At 40.8% G+C, this 16489-nt stretch overlaps 1 protein-coding gene across 1 annotated transcript in view; it reads left to right on the plus strand.

Annotated features, from left to right (window-relative positions):
• Positions 1-16489, plus strand: part of VPS39 (VPS39 subunit of HOPS complex) — a 47919-nt gene that overhangs the window by 1040 nt on the left and 30390 nt on the right. Inside the window, exons 2-7 of the mRNA XM_077764599.1 lie at positions 7111-7176; positions 10662-10726; positions 11047-11089; positions 12471-12565; positions 14061-14159; positions 14560-14652. Of these exons, the coding sequence (XP_077620725.1) occupies positions 7111-7176; positions 10662-10726; positions 11047-11089; positions 12471-12565; positions 14061-14159; positions 14560-14652 (461 nt within the window). The remainder of the gene's footprint in view (positions 1-7110; positions 7177-10661; positions 10727-11046; positions 11090-12470; positions 12566-14060; positions 14160-14559; positions 14653-16489) is intronic.

Consider the following 16489-nt stretch of genomic DNA (forward strand, 5'->3'; position numbering starts at 1 on the left):
CTCTTAATCAGATCTTATACTGAGCTAGGTACTTAAGATGGGCCTGGCGGAATCTTGGTGGTGGCCATCATCTTCTGCATCATTTATGGACAGTACCACCCAGTGAGTCTTGCAGAGTTCCTTACAGCCTCTACAGTAGGGTGCTTTTACTACAGGTCTTCATGTTAATGTGCACTGTCTTGCCTTTAGCAGCCCTGGGCTTCTTTAAAATCATACCTCCACAGCTTTCCTAGTCCCTTGGGTTAAGGAGAGAATCTTGCTTCCTCTGGATATCTCAAGAAAACCTCCATTTTCTGTGATTAAATGCTCAGTAAAAATTAAAAATACATAGAGGAGGGGCGCCTGAGTGGTTCAGTTGGTTAAGTATTGGACTCTTGATTTTGGCTTAGGTCATGATCTTGCAGTTCATGAGACTGAGCCCTGCGTAGGGTTCTGCGCTGATTCTCTTGGGATTCTCTCTCTCTCTCTCTCTCTTTCTCTTTCTGCTCCTTACTGTCTTGCACATATGTGTACACACACACTTTCTCAACATAAATAAACATTTTAAAAAATAAAATAGAGGAGGAAAGAAATGTAAAAACTGAAAGATTTGACCCAGTACAAAGGGACATATTCCCCTAATTCTTCATCACATATGTATCAGATGCCTATATGCACCAGTTTCTCTATTTCTCTGCTACAGGAATTAAGGGATGATTAAGAAACAGTAACTGTACTCCTAGGACACACAGTGAGAAACAAAGACCTATGAATAGATTATGACACAAGATAAATGATATTGGAGGCATATGTTGCCTAATATAGAAACATGGGAGAGGGTTACTCAGCTCAGCCTAGGACATATACTTCTAAAAAGGATGAATACAGCTGCTTACCATACTTGTCAGAATCCTTGACTGACACCCTGTGGAACTAGTGGTACATGTATCTCACCCTTTCACCAACTCTACTTTGTCACAGTAAAGATTCCCTGTACTTGAGCTTTTCAGATAGTTTGGGAATTGTAGGTAATGGGGGGGCCTAGGTGGCTCCGAAGAGCATGCAACTCTTGATCTCGGGGTCATGAGTTCAAGCTCCAAGGTAGGTATAGAGATTACTTAAAATGAATAAATAAATTAAAACTTGAAATGGCAGGTAGCTCTTTGCCTTCATCTCTCACCCAGGAGGAGAAGTACTCATTACCTTCTAGGACGCTGTGTTAAGTATGAGGCTACAAGAGGCTATTTACCACCTCTTGACTCAAAACTGTTTTCTGACTCAGCAGCAGTAAATAGTACTATTTCTAGTTGTTACCCCCCTTTACCTAAAATTCATCTGGGAACCTCTAGAAATCAGATCATACAGGGCCAGACAGTATTCAAGCTGGAAGATGTCTTAGGGACACCATAGGCCATCTCTTGGAAAATAGAAATGAGGATACTGATGATGATGACTTCTCCCTAAACTCCAGAGTTGTAGAACCTACCTGCCTGTTCTGTACCTTCATTTGGATGTCTGGTAGCATGGCCACTCTCCCAAAACATGCCTTGTCCCCCTGCATCCCACATCTCAGCAGATGACATTTCTCTTTACCCATTTTGCTAAGGCCTAAAGCCTTGGAATCATTCTTCACTTCTCTTATATCCTGCATCCGGTCCATCTGCAAATCTTGTCTGCCCTACTTCCAGTAAGTCTAGAGTCCAGTCACTCTTTCCATCTGCAGTATTTCTACTTTGATGAAAGTACCACCTCTCTCATTTGGATTACTAGAGTAGTCATCTGACTGATCACCATGTGTTTGTAATTGTGCCACTCTCAGTCTTTTATCACACGGAGATAGAGTGATCCCTTGAAAACTTAGTGTGATAACATTTCTCCAGTGTTCAGAACCCTTCAGTAGCTTCATCTCAGAACTAGAAGAAGGTGCAAAGCCCTTACTGTGCTTTGTACCTCTGACAGCATCAGGCCTCTAGTTACTTCGCCTCATCTGCCCCATCTCCTATGCTCTTACCCCCTGCTCCTTTGTCCTGTTAGGCACACAACAGTCTTCTTTGTTCCATAACACACAAAGCACGTACCTACCTTGGAGCTTTTGCACTTACTCTTACCTCTGCCCCGAACTCTCTTGCTCTAAATATTACATGGCTCGTTCCTCATTTCCTTCAGGTCTCTGCAGAAAGGTCTCAGCAAGACCTTCCCTGACTATGCCATATAAAAGACAATGTGCTATTTTCTCTCTAGCCTTATCTTTCTTATCATGGATTGCTACTTAATGCTGTTTTATATTATTGTCTTTTTCACTCCATATTAGAATAGAAGTTGCTTCAGAGCAGGAACTTTGTTTTGTATATTGCTTTACTTATAGCTCCTAGAATAGCTCCTCATAATGGGTATTTATTAAATCTTTGTTCAGTGAATGAATGATGATATTAATAGTAATAGCTTCCATTTATTGAGTACTAATCTGCATTAAGCTTTTATGAAACAATAACTGCATTTTGCAGAGGAATAACCTGAGAATTTAAGTAATTTTTCCAAGGTCCTTTACCTAGTAAATCATGTCTGATTATAGATACTGGTTCCGAAACTTTAATATATATTCAGAACCTGTAAAGAAAAATGCAAATGTGTGAATGTGTGTGTGTGTATCTGTATGTGTGTGTATGCAATCTTATATTTTCCAAAGAAACAATAGAAAGATAAAAAGGACTAAAATGGTTGCCCATAGCAGAAGGGAGAGGGTAGACAAGAAAGGAAGCTAGACTTTGGGGCGCCTGGTGGCTCACTCAGTTGAGTATCTGACTTCAGCTCAGGTCATGATCTCACGGTTCGTGGGTTCGAGCCTTGCATCAAGCTCTGTTCTGAATGTTTGCTCAGAGCCTGGAGCCTGCTTTAGATCCTATGTCTCCTTTTTTCTCTGCCCCTTCTCCTCTTGTGTTCTGTCTCACTCTGTGTCTCAAAAATAAATAAATGTAAAAAAAAAAGAATGGAAGGGGCGCCTGGGTGGCTTAGTCGCTTAAGCGTCCGACTTTCGCTTAGGTCATGATCTCGCGGTTCGTGGGTTTGAGCCCCACATCGGGCTCTGTGCTGACTGCCAGCTCAGAGCCTGGAGCCTGTTTCAGTCTGTGACTCCCTCTCTCTCTGACCCTCCCCTGCTCACGCTGTCTCTCTCTCTCTCTCCTAGGAATAAATAAAACATTAAAAAAAAAAAAAAGAATGGAAGCTAGACTTCCCACAGTTTTAGCATTGAAACTACATAAATGTGTCATGTAATTAAAGCATTGAATTGAAAAATTCAGATTTCAGGTCACTGTTGCAGAATTATTGTATCTGAATCTCTGGGAGCAGCACTCAGGAATGTATATTTTTAATAAGTTCAAGTGATTCTGATACAGTTAACCACGATTATGCTTTAAGAAACACTATTCTTTGCCCTATGACCCAAAAAGAGGAAGTGACCACTACCTTTTCCATTTCTGTATTCCCTGCAGTGGCCAGCATAGGGCCAGGAATGGAATTGTATATCACATGAGCTTGGACTGGGTTTGCACTTTTGGACAGAGCTTCATGAGGGTAATTATGAGCAAGAGGGCCCAGCACTTACTCACTTCCCAGGAGGAATAACATCCAAACTTGTGGCTCAGGATCAGGCTGTCAGGAATTTTCTAGGGCTGATTCACATCTGTTTATGTGTTATCCACAGAATACACCGTTTATGTATTGTGTCCCACTTTGTGATTTGCTGTCTCAGAAGGGACTGTCTACCCAATTATGAGCCTGCTCTGCAAGCTTCTCATTCTCTGTGTTTTGCATCCATGATTGTATTATCAGATGACATGTCATAGAACGTGGAGGCCCAACGTAGGTCAGGTCTTCTGGTCCCCTGAGCCCCCACTTACTTCCAAAACCAAATCAAGCCTCTTCAAGATTCTGTGCCATTATTACATCTGGATGATGTACTGTTTTCCTTTATGAATTTGAGTATTAGGAGTGTGTGTGTATGTGTTGCTTTCACTATATGAAGGAAAGTTGTTATAATACTTTACATATTTGATAAATACATTTTTCCCTAGCACCTTCAAATGAAAACATGAAAAGGGCCAAATAAAATCTCAATTAAAAATTTTTTTATTTTAATGAATTTGTCTGATTCTACTTTATGACCAATAGAGTAGGCATTTGACGAGAAACATCTATTGGCAAGTAAACATTTCAATAAAAATGGAAAGTAGACTCTTGAATGTCATGCGTATGAGTTTGATGTCATATGTTAGTAGTGCAGCTTCATGAAGATTTAAGCCCCAGTGTGTCAGTATAACAGATCTAAGGTAACCTACAGCAAATGTGGAAGGACACATAAAGTGAGACCGGGTGAGGCCATCACAGGGGTTACTGGAGAACTAGGATACAGCTGTTGCAAGGTACCTTATAGAAGGTAGACTGTCAAGAAGAAGGTGCTAAAAGACACAAAAACAGTAGGGATTTGCGAAGTGGAGTGGGAAGGGAAAGTGAGCACTATATTATGTTGGCCTTTTGGTTATAGGTTTTTATGTAATAAGTGAGTTAAAAACTTTTCCACTTCATTTTATTTATATCTGGAAGAGCACTGGGTGTCCTAAAAATCGACTTCAGCATTACCAGTTGCTCAATACAGTGATATTGATAAGTAGGATTCTGAGCACAATATCTTTTACAAAGCAAGCATTGTGAACTCATTTCTTTTGTTTTCTGTGTTCTGTCCCAACATAAATGTGCACCATTTCATAGAGCTAATGATATTTCTGATTTCTCTTATGTCATTAAGAGCACGCACTGTTGGGGCACCAGGGTGGCTCAGTCCAATAAGCACTGGACTCTTGATTTTGGCTCAGGCCATGATCTGACAGTTTTGAGATTAAGCCCCATGTTGGGCTCCACACTGGGCATAGAGCCTCCTTAAGATTCTCTTTGTCCCTCTCCTGCATATGCATATCCTCTCTCTCCCTCTCTCAAAAAAAGAAGGGGGGCACACTCTTCTACTTCTTGTGGCAACACAAAATAAAAGATAGAATCATTATCTTTTTCTAGAAGACTAAGGACATCAGTCCAGAGAAACGTCCTCGATGTGGCTTTTGACCTGTTTTCGTTTGTTTTTATATTTTTTTATGTTTAATTTATTTTGAGAGAGAGGGAGAGAGCACCAGCAGGGGAGGGGCAGAGAGAGAGGAGAGGGAAAATCCTAAGTAGGCTCCATGCTATCAGCAAGAAGCCCTGGGACTCAGTCTAACAAATTGTGAGATCATGACCTGAACCGAAATCAAGAGTCAGATGCTTAACCGACTGAGCTGCTCAGTCATTTTGACATATGATGCATTAGTAAGTGCATCACAGCATGTGATTATGTCCTGACACTTCTGTACACATCTTACTACGTGTATGAATCAGGACAAATTACTTATCCCCTAGGCCTCAACTTCCTCATCTATAAAATGGGGCTTTATAAGAAGAATGTACCTCAAAGGATAGTTGTGTGGATTAGTGAAGTTAACATATGATATGTGCTTAGTATTTCCTGGAACACAATACATGCTCAGTAAAGTTTATCTATTTGTACCATTTCCAGTATTTTATCTTGCAGAAGATCAAGAGAGTTTATGGAAGGAATGAATAACGTTTATGTGACAACATCAGAAAGCTGAGGAAGTATCTGTACATGGTTAACTTCCCTTAATGAGTTAATATACATCTGTCGGGGTAATTATTTAAATCCTTTTAGAGCCTTTTTACTTTTAGCAAAGACCATTTTAATGTCTCCCAAAATGCAGCCCTTGAGTCAACAGTGTTAGCATCACCTGGGAACCTGTTAGAAATGCAAGTTTCCAGGCCCATTGTAAGACCTACTGAATCAGACTCTAGGGGCAGGGCCCAGCAATCTGTTTTAACAAATCCTCAGATAATTCTGATGTACACCAAAGAACTGCTCACTGGCCTAGACAGTCTTTTTTTTCCCCTTCATAAGAGCTTTATTGAGATGTGATTCACATACCGTACAATTCACCCATTTAAATTATACCACTAAGTGGGTTTTAGTATATTCCCAGAGTTGTACAAGAATGGCCACAGTCCATTTTAGAACATTTTTATTACCCTAAGAGCCCCAGACCCCTTAGTATTTACTCCCCTATTTTCCTGTAAGCCCACCAGCCTTAGGCAACCACTAATCTTTTTGCCTCTATAGATTTGGCTTTTTTGACATTTCATATAAATAGAATTTCCTAGAATTTGTAGCCTTTTTTGTCTGGCTTTGTTCATTTAGCATACTGTCAGGTTCATCCCTGCTATTGTAGCAAGTGTCAGCACTTGATTCCTTTTGATGGCGGGCTTATATTCCATTGTATGGATTTGCCACAGTTTGTTTATCCCTTCATCAGTCACTGGACATTTGGGTGGTGTCTACCTTTTGACTCTTACAGATGCTGCTGCTCTGAACATTTGTGTCCAAGTTTTTGTGTGAGCGTGTGTTTTCATTTCTCTCATGTATATGCCCAGGAGTAGAATTGCTGGGTCACATGGTAACTCTACGTTTAATTTTTTGAGGAACTGCCAGACTGTTTTCCAAAATGACTGTACTGGTGGTTTATATTCCTGCCAACAATGTGTGAGTGTTCCAGTTGTTTGAAGGCAGGGACATTTTCTGTTCCCTGATATGTCTAGTCTAGTAATGATGATTTTTTGATTAACCAGTCAAATGTTCTGAAACATTTCTTGACTATAAATATTCCTTAGGGGGGGCCGCCTGGGTGGCTTAGTCGGTTAAGTGTCCGACTTTCGCTTAGGTCATGATCTCGCGGTTTGTGGGTTCGAGCCCCGCGTTGGGCTCTGTGCTGACTGCCAGCTCAGAGCCTGGAGCCTATTTCAGAGTCTGTGTCTCCCTCTCTCTCTGACCTTCCCCTGCTCACGCTGTCTCTCTCTCTCTCCTAGAAATAAATAAAAATATTAAAAAAAAAAAAATATTCCTTAGGTTTGCAAAACACCTGCTGTCAAAAGCAACTCCTTTTCTTGACCCTTTGATTTCTAGTTACTAACCCCAGCCCAAGAAATAGGGTCTTATGGAAGCTGATTGACCTTTCTCACAATTCTTTTCTCTTGCAGAGGAATGGCTTCTTGTTGGCACCAAACAAGGACACCTTCTTCTCTATAGGATCCGGAAAGATGCTGGTAAGTGGCAGCTCTCCAGAATCGAGAGAAATGGTTTAGTACTCATGCAAAAAATTTTGATAGCTAGTATACAACTGTGAAATCAGTGATTCCTAGATCATTAAAAATCATCGGGGTTGAGAGTAATACAGTGGAAAAGTGGGGAGAAGCATGTGAAAATCCCCAGGGTTTTTTGTTTTCTTTAGATTCTGTTCCCCTACCCACCCCCTTAGGTGGGGTTGAAAGTTCCTCCCCTCCTTACTTCTTAGAGACTCCCTGTCAGAAATAAGAAATATTACTGATGGATATGATTTTTGTGTGAATGATGGGATAGGAAACAAAATTAGGAACCACTGGTTTAAAAACTTTTGTTAACTTGTAAAAGGTGGACTAGGAGAGAAGAGACCTGGGGTGAGCCTAGGTTTCGTTTTCTTTGGCTAAATGACTCTGAGTAGGTCTTTCCCAATATTATATTTCTCTTCTATAAACTGTCTGTCTGTCTCACAGAACTGTTGAAGTCAGACGCAAGGACTTTGAAAACTAAAGCTCTCTCAAACGTGGCATTGTCAGTAAAATGTAGAATAATAACTATAAGTATTTGAAATCTTTTTGTTAGAGTTTCCTCTTTTGGGAGAGAAAAAAGTACCTCACTCCCTTTTCCTACTTTTACTTGGATGTTCTTTTTATGGAAAACTGTTGTGTTTAGATAATATTCTTGGGAGTTGTAGAGTATATAGAAATCTGTTGTAAATGCTTGAGTATGTTGAACCATATGAAATTGTCATATTTGATTTTATTTTTTGAGAGTGAGAGTGGGGGAGGGGCAGATGGAACGGGAGAAAGGAAGAAAGAATCTTAAGAAGGCTCCATGCCCAGCACAGGTGTGAGGGATAGAGGGTTGGAGAGGGAAGGAGAGGCCTTGGTCTTGTGACTGTGGGCTCATTACCTGAGCTGCAATCAAGAGTTGGACGCTCAACTGACTGAGCCACCCAGGCAACCCTGCCCTTGTCATTATTGACTATATTAGAAAAAACTACATTTCATAATGTTCAGCCTAATAGACTTTCTATAGTAAATAGCTTAAGATAAGAGTACTTCCCTTTGGAACCTCAGGCAAGGGTCACATGGGAAACAAGGGCATCTTTCAGGTGTGTGAGGTGGGGAATATTTTTCCCTCTATCCATTTTAGGGTCATTGGTTGGAATGTAAATTAGACTAACAAAAGACAGATTAATAAAAGAATGACAAGTGTATTAACGTGTGTATTACACATATACATACATGTGGAAGCACTCAGTGATGGGTAACTCAGAGGGCTGGTTGGAATTTGAGCTTATATAGCGTCTTAACAAACAGACAATTTTTAAAGAAGTGATAAGACAAAGGAAAAGGACTTTGAGTTTCTAGGATGGCAAATTGCTCGAAGACAGACACACAGGGGACTAACGCAGTAAGGACTAGTTAGTAAAGTTTGTTAGTAGATTGCCCTGGTGTCCTCTCTGGGCCACTGAGGATCTAGGGTTGTCTCCAACTAAGTAAATCTTGTCCTTGGTAGAGAGGAGGTGGAGGGACACCTTTGTAAACATATGTTCTGTTTTTAGGCAAATTGGAGGGAGAGAGCTTTTCTTGTAACTGTTTCTTCTCAATTACCTTCAGCTCAAAATAATCCTTATACCAAAGTGGCAGATTTTGAGGTGGCCGATTCTGCTACCCATCACCTTATTCTGCTACTCTTCTGCTACCCTTGAAATAGGAAAAGAGGAAGGCACCTGGTTAGAAGAGAAACCAGAAGTCAAAGTAGAAGGTTTATGAAAGAGAGAGAGGGGAAAGGAGAATTCCAAGCAGGCCCCACACTGCTTGCACAGAGCCCGACATGAGGCTTGAACCCATAAACCGTGAGATCATGACCTGAGCCTAAGTCAAGAGCCAGATACTACTGACTGAGCCACCCAGGTGCCCCTAAAAATTTCTCAGTCTTAATAACTACCCTGGTAGGGGCACCTGGGTGGCTCAGTCAGTTAAGCATCCAACTTCGGCTCAGGTCATAATCTCACGCTTCGTGGGTTTGAGCCCTGCGTCGGGCTCTGTGCTTACAGCTAGCTCACAGCCTGGAGCCTGCTTCAGATTCTGTATCTCCCTCTCTCTCTGCCCCTCCCCTGCTCATGCTGTCTCTCTCTCTCTCTCTCAGAAATAAATAAAAACAGTAAAAAAAAAATTCTTTTTTTATTTCTAGGAGAGAGAGAGAGACATTGTGAGCAGGGGAGGGTCAGAGAGAGAGGGAGTCACAGACTNTTCTCAATAATTTTTAAGGTTATGGAAGAGTCCTGACACCAAAAAATTTGAGAACCTCAGTCCTAGATAATTCTGCTTATAAGGAGAATTGTTGGAAGTTCAAATATAGAACTCTTTATCAAATAGGAAGTGGCTGAGGTTTTTTTTTTCCTTGTGAAATACAGCAGCAGAATACAGAGCACATTTCTGAATCTCTTACATCTCCAGAGTCCCTTCATCTCCTCTGCTGAGGGACATGTGGAAGAAGTCAGACCAGCTTGGTGGTGTGGGCCCTGCTAGCTGTTGGGGAGCAGCCTGGGGTCAGCAGCCTGAACGGTCTCTTCACAAACTGGGAGACAGGTAGAGTGTAGGCTCAGCACACAGGCTTTACAGTCAGCCCTGAGTTTGCTTCTGGGCACTCTCTCACTGGCTGCAACCTAAATACTTGCCCTGTCAGGTGCTTCACATATGAAACTGGAATAGTAATACCTACTTCTCGGTGTAGTTGCGAAGTTTTAGAAAATACACATCAATTTTTAAACCCAGAACCCGGCACCTAGTTTTTGCTTCGTTTGTTATTATCATTATTATGATAATTACTCTCTTTTTGCCTTTTTGGTGACCTTTGAGGCTGAATATTTTTGTCATTCCCACAGAGCTGCCATGACATATTTTTGTAGTGTGTAACTTTCTTCCCTTTTTACTGCAGCGCCAACAGATGTAGCATCTCCTGAAAGCGGCAATAAGTGTAGATGCATTAAATTGCTTTCATTTTGGGGACAGTGTTGAGTGTTTGCTCTGTCCCGTGATGCAGAACATAGGGTAGCTGCTGGGGTTTAGCTGGTTTAGATCTGAGGATGCTTTGGGCTGGGTTTCATTGCTAGGGCTCTTATATTTGACTGTGACTTTTTACAAACACTTAGCCAAGGTCCTATATTGCAGGATAAGACCTTCAGACTCACAGGTACCTTGTAAGCTTCAGTGAACTTCTGTCATATGATTGCCAGTGCCAGTGTTTAAGTGAAGGTGTATGAAACCCTCTGTTCTAAAATTGGAATTGAAAGCAACTTCTTCTACTCCATGAAGACAGCTGTCTAGTGTAGATCTCCAGCTTCTAGTCTTTTAGGAATTTGTGGATTCATGTAGTAGAGCAGGATGGAAGAGCATTTTTGTTAGGGTTATTTTTGCACATATCCCTGTGTTTGGAACTATGAACGTTTGTTTCTTTTCCATAGGTTGCAACAGGTTTGAAGTGACACTAGAGAAATCCAATAAAAACTTCTCCAAAAAGATTCAGCAGGTAGGCAGTCATGGTGGGCGCTACAAGAATATTTGACTTCTATGAGAGAGACCCTGTCAAAGCTAGAACTTTGGTAGCATTTTTATTAACTCTGAATCCTTTGCTATCTGTTCTCACACTTAACACAGGGATCATGGTCCATCCATCATGTGCCTGAGATCCTCTACAGTGAGCAGGCATTGTGATTACACATAAATATAAGTCTGATCCCTGTCATTGGCATAGACTCTTTAGTCCCTTTTTAGTACTGTAGTTAAATGAAGAGTTGTTAAGTCCTGTCAGAAATGTTTAATTGAGTCTCATGATTTGTTCCTTTCTAGATCCACGTGGTTTCCCAGTTTAAGATTCTGGTCAGCCTATTAGGTAAGCAGAGGGGTTGTAATTGTATTTCATGTGTCAAAAAACAAAAGCTGTTACCTGATTAACTCTTTCATGGTTGATTTGAGAGTCATTGAAACTGACCTGTTCCACACCAGACATAGCAGGCCACACAAATAGTAAAGACAGCAGCGTCCCTCCTACACTTGAGCTCTGTTTTCCAAGGAGTGCCATTCATTCATTCAGTCATGGAGTCCTTGAGCAGATACTTATTGAGCCCTGCTCTAGGCATTGGGGATACCAAGTTGAAGGAGACATGGTTTCTGTCTTTGAGTTTATATTCTGATTGTGAAGACTGAAATGACAGAAAATAATCATGATACAGTGTGATGTTACAATGGAAATTTATTTTTAAAAATGTTGTGAATCTTAATGGGAGCGACAGCATCATCTAGTGGGTGGTTAAGATTTTGACAGGAAGGGAGAGGAAGGCAGAGCATTTTAAGCAGAGGCCCTGTGGTCTGGCCAGTCTTAGGATGTGTGGTGGAGAGTGACACAGTGGCAGGAGATCAGACTCAAGGTCAGACTATTCAGGCCTTGTCTGAAAAGCCATGGATTCCATTGAAGGCAGCCATTGAGGCCTTTTATTGGCAACAGAGAACTAGAACTTTCCCTGTTCAGCCCAGGGCCCAAATGGTAGAATAATTTTAAATGTAGGTCGAGAGAGGAACATTTAAAATAACGAAATCTTCATTAGTGAAACTAGATAGGAGGCTGGAGTGAAATTATTTCGCTTGCTTTGCTAGAAAAGAAAGCCGCATCATGGGATTGTACAAAACCCACAGACGGTTTCCTTTCTTTTATTGAGGCCTCCTACTGAAAGTAGCTTTGAAAGCCAATTCTTTTTTTTTTTTTTTTTTAATTTTTTTAAACATTTATTCATTTTTGAGAGAGAGAGCGCGAGTAGGGAAGGGGCAGAAAGAGAGGGAGACACACAGTCTGAAGCAGGCTCCAGGCTCTGAGCTGTCAACACAGCCTACACAGGGCTCGAACCCACAAGCAGTGAGATCATGACCTGAGCCGAAGTTGGACGGTTAACTGACTGAGCCACCCAGGCACCCCAAAAGCCAATTCTTACACAAATATTGCATCAAAAATTTCTAGACTTGAGGAAGACAGAGTATAGGAGGGCTTTGCTAAGTGAAAGAGCTCTCTTACACAAGCCAGCCCAAATTTAAAGGAACAAAAGTGGCCTTTTAAACATTTTGGAATATAATTCTAATAATAGATCAGAATAAATCATTGTTAATGAAACTGAAAGATACAGCTTCAACCAACATTCACCTTTTGGTTCTTCTGATAGTTACTTTTGTGTATGGAGAGAATTATGATAATTTACAAGGTTGTTATATTTCCTTCCAAACAGAAAATAACATTTATGTCCATGACCTATTGACATTTCAACAAATCACTACGGTTTCAAAGGCAAAGGGATCATCACTGTTCACATGTGACCTCGAGGTAAGTGTAGGCAAGGTGAAATTTGACTTTGTATTTTAATAGTCTTTCCTATATTATTCCTGTCATTAGATGGGAAGAATAACATGGATATCCAAACCCAGCAGAGACTCCAAAGAAAGTGTTTGGTTTGAGATCATATTAGAGAAATTTCCCCCTTTGTATGTGGTCTGAAGATGAAACATTTGGGTTCCCAGTGTGTATGCTGGTTAGAGCACCAGAGGAGGCAACTAATTCAGGATAAAAGCATTTGCCATGGAGGGGCGCCTGGGTGGCTTGGTTCAATATCTGACTTCAGCTCAGGTCATGATATTGCAGTTTGTGAGTTTGGGCCCTGCGTCGGGTTCTGTGCTGACAGCTGAGAGACTGGAGCCTGCTTCAGATTCTGTGTCTCCCTCTCTCTCTACGCCTCCTCTACTTGCGCTGTGTCTCTGTCTCTCAAAAATGAATAAACATTAAAAAATAAAAGGATTTGCCATGGACAGACCATTAGGGGGAAAATCCAGACGTAAGAATATGGTGGGCATTACTATAAGACATTAAATTGATCTTGTTCTGAACATATTATTGTCTTTGTCTTTAGGATGTTTTTTGTTATTCAGGAAAGACATTTCTCCTAATTTTTGCCAATTTATCANGGACATTAAATTGATCTTGTTCTGAACATATTATTGTCTTCTTTGTCTTTAGGATGTTTTTTGTTATTCAGGAAAGACATTTCTCCTAATTTTTGCCAATTTATCATCCTTACATTGTTCACAATCTGCCTTACCCCTCTACTCAGCTTGATTGCTTTTTAGCATTTGTCGTCTGTGTTGACACTGCTTTATGTTTAGACATTTTCTTTCCCCTGCTCCTTTAAGGATTAAGTGGCCAGTGACACATGCTGATCCTGACTAGCATATATTGACAGCCATGAGCGAGAAACATTTAAGAAAAAGGAGGAAACGGGGCGCCTGGGTGGCTCAGTCAATTAAAACATCCGACTTTGGCTCAGGTCATGATTTCGCAGTTCGTGGGTTCGAGCCCTGCATCAGGCTCTATGCTGACTGACAGCTCAGAGCCTGGAGCCTGCTTTCAATTCTCTGTCTCCCTCTCTCTCTGACCCTCCCCTGCTCATGCTGTATCTCTCTCTCTCAGAAATAAATAAAAAACATTTAAAAAAAGAAAGAAAGAAAGATAAAGGAGAAAACATTTCCATAGGTGAAGGCCTGCCCTGGGATTTTCCCGTATGACTTACGAATATGCAAGAGATTTGCTGGGGTTGGGGCCTTTGGCTGGTAGTCCTCCGGGAGGAAGCGCTCCTCAGCCTGTTGTTTTTAAGTACGTTTTAGAAAAACGGTGTTATTCCATACAGCTCATCTGTAGGATGACTTTGTATTACAGGGAATTTTCAGATTCATAGCCATTTCAGGGTAGACAGTCTCTCATTTATCGGTTACTCAGTCATGGAGCCATCGTATACACGTACTCATTTGCTCTGGGTGTCTCTTCCCAGCACACAGAGACTGGTGAGGAGGTGTTGCGGATGTGTGTGGCGGTGAAAAAGAAGCTGCAGCTCTATTTCTGGAAGGACAGGGAATTTCACGAATTGCAGGTAAAGTGCACGTTGATTCACTGCTTGAAAAGGCTCCTGTTCGGTGACACAGAAGGTCAGGGTCTCAGTCTTGGAGTTTTCTCCCGATGAAGGCTCTCTCTGAGTACAGGAGAGCCTGTTCATGGCCACTCATCAATAGTCTCCTGGCCTTCCGAGAGGTTCTACAGCATTTATATAGATGGGTTTATTTTAGAGTGGGTTTTCACCTTTTCTAAAGGCATCCAGTCATCCAGTTCATGCGTGACTTAAATTTTTATCACAGATGGTTTCCCAGCCTTGTGCTTACAGAATTGTGTTTAGATGAGGGTGAGGTTGATTTTGCAGAGTGGGTGTGGAATAACAGGAAGATCATGGTTTCTTTTAACATCTTTCCATTTGAACTCTTGCTCTCTTTCCTCAGGGGGACTTTAGTGTACCAGATGTGCCCAAGTCCATGGCATGGTGTGAAAATTCTATCTGTGTGGGTTTCAAGAGAGACTACTACCTAATAAGGGTAAACTTATTATTTTGCGTATATCAGTTTACCTGGGGGACATGATCACGTGCTTCTGAACTACAGGTCAAGAGACTGCCTTAAGTGGTGTATTGGCATAACAGGGCTTGTGTTTGTGTATTTGGTTCTTTTCTATGCTTCTCAGCATCTCCACAAATAGCTGTCTGAAGTGAGGCAGCATTAACTCTCAGTTCTGTACATAATGAATTGTCCACATCTTGTATCTAATTATTGGAACAGATCATAAGGGCTGCTTGCCTCTGTCCAACAGCATTATCATGGACTGCCATCTTAAGGCTTCAGTGCTCAGGAATTATAAACTAATTTTAGTATTAAGTATTTTGAAGCCTTTGAGTTTCCTATTTTTCCAAATTTTTTTGTACATTTATTTTTTAAATGATTTTTACTTTCATTTAAAAAATTTTAAAAGCCACATGTGTTTATTATAAAAAAAATAAGGAAATATAGATAAGGAAAATAAAAGAAATATAATCATCCATAATCCATTGACTCAGGAATAGTTACTGTTCATCTTTGGGCATGCGAGGTCCTCCTGTTTACGAAACAGTCATACACATTGTTTTCTAATCTTTTTTTCCTTCTCCTAAGTGGTATAAATATCCACAATATTAGTTTTTTCTGTCCAGTAGGCATAATGTATGTAGATATGGTTGATACACCATTCATTTCATGGCAGAACCTAAATTTGAGCTTACCCTCTCATATTCCAGACTTGACAATTCTAGAAATCTCTCTCCTCATCTCCACATCTCCCCATTTCCCCACTCCTTACTGTGTTAGCTCTTCATTATCTGTTCCACATTTACATTGTTAGAATGTCCTCATTTTATAAGCATCAGAGTTGCAAACTCATAGAGGAATCCCTGCTCTCCAGCTGACTGATTAGCAGAATAACAGTGAGACATATAGGTGCTAAAAGAAGTTCATGAGAGTTTGGGATACAAAGCCTGAAACTGGCTTGGGCTCCCTCTGACTCCCTTGAATGCTGTCATCATCTTCTCGAGGGTACAGTCTTTTGAGGGGGGTGGAAATCTTGGTTTAGGCCCAAGCTATTAAAAAATTGTTTATATACATACAGTAAAATTTATTCTTTTTGATGTATAGTTCTGAGTTTTTAACGGATGCCTTGAGTTGTGTAGCCACCACCATGATCAAGATTCAGAGTACCTCCATCACTCAAAAAATGCCCCCATGCTGCCCCTCTGAAGTCAACCGCTCCTTCTATGCCCCAGCCTCTAGTAATCACTGACCTGTTCTTCATCTCTTATAGTTTTGCCTTTTCCAGAATGTCATATAAATGGAATCCTACCGTATGTAGCCTTTTGAATATGACTTCTTTCACTTGGCATAATGCGTTTGACATCCATCTGTATTGTGCGTGTCATTATATTCCTTTTGGCTGAGTAGTAGTCCGTGGTATGGATGTACTATAGTTTGTTCATCCATTCATCAGTTGAAGGACAAAGTTGTTTCCAATTTTTACACCCTTATGAATAAGGGTGCTATAAACATTTGCATACAGGTTTTCGTGTAAACCTAAGTTTTTACTTCTCTTGAGTAAGTGCCTAAGGAATGGGATTATTGGGTCATATGGTAAGTGTCTATATAACTTTATAAGAAGCCAACAAACAAAGTGGCTGTACCATTTTGTATTCTCATCAGCAGCGAGTGAGTGTTCCAGTCACTCTGCATCCTCACCAGCACTTGACATTGTTAGTTGCCAGGCCAGATGCTTGTGGCTCTGTGTTAGAGAAAAAGAGAACTGGTTCTGTCATTGTGATGACACAATTTGTCATAACAAACTCTATAATATTTC

Source organism: Crocuta crocuta, unplaced genomic scaffold (genome assembly GCF_008692635.1).
Source record: "Crocuta crocuta isolate KB4526 unplaced genomic scaffold, BGI_CrCroc_1.0 scaffold102, whole genome shotgun sequence".
NCBI lineage: Eukaryota > Metazoa > Chordata > Mammalia > Carnivora > Hyaenidae > Crocuta > Crocuta crocuta.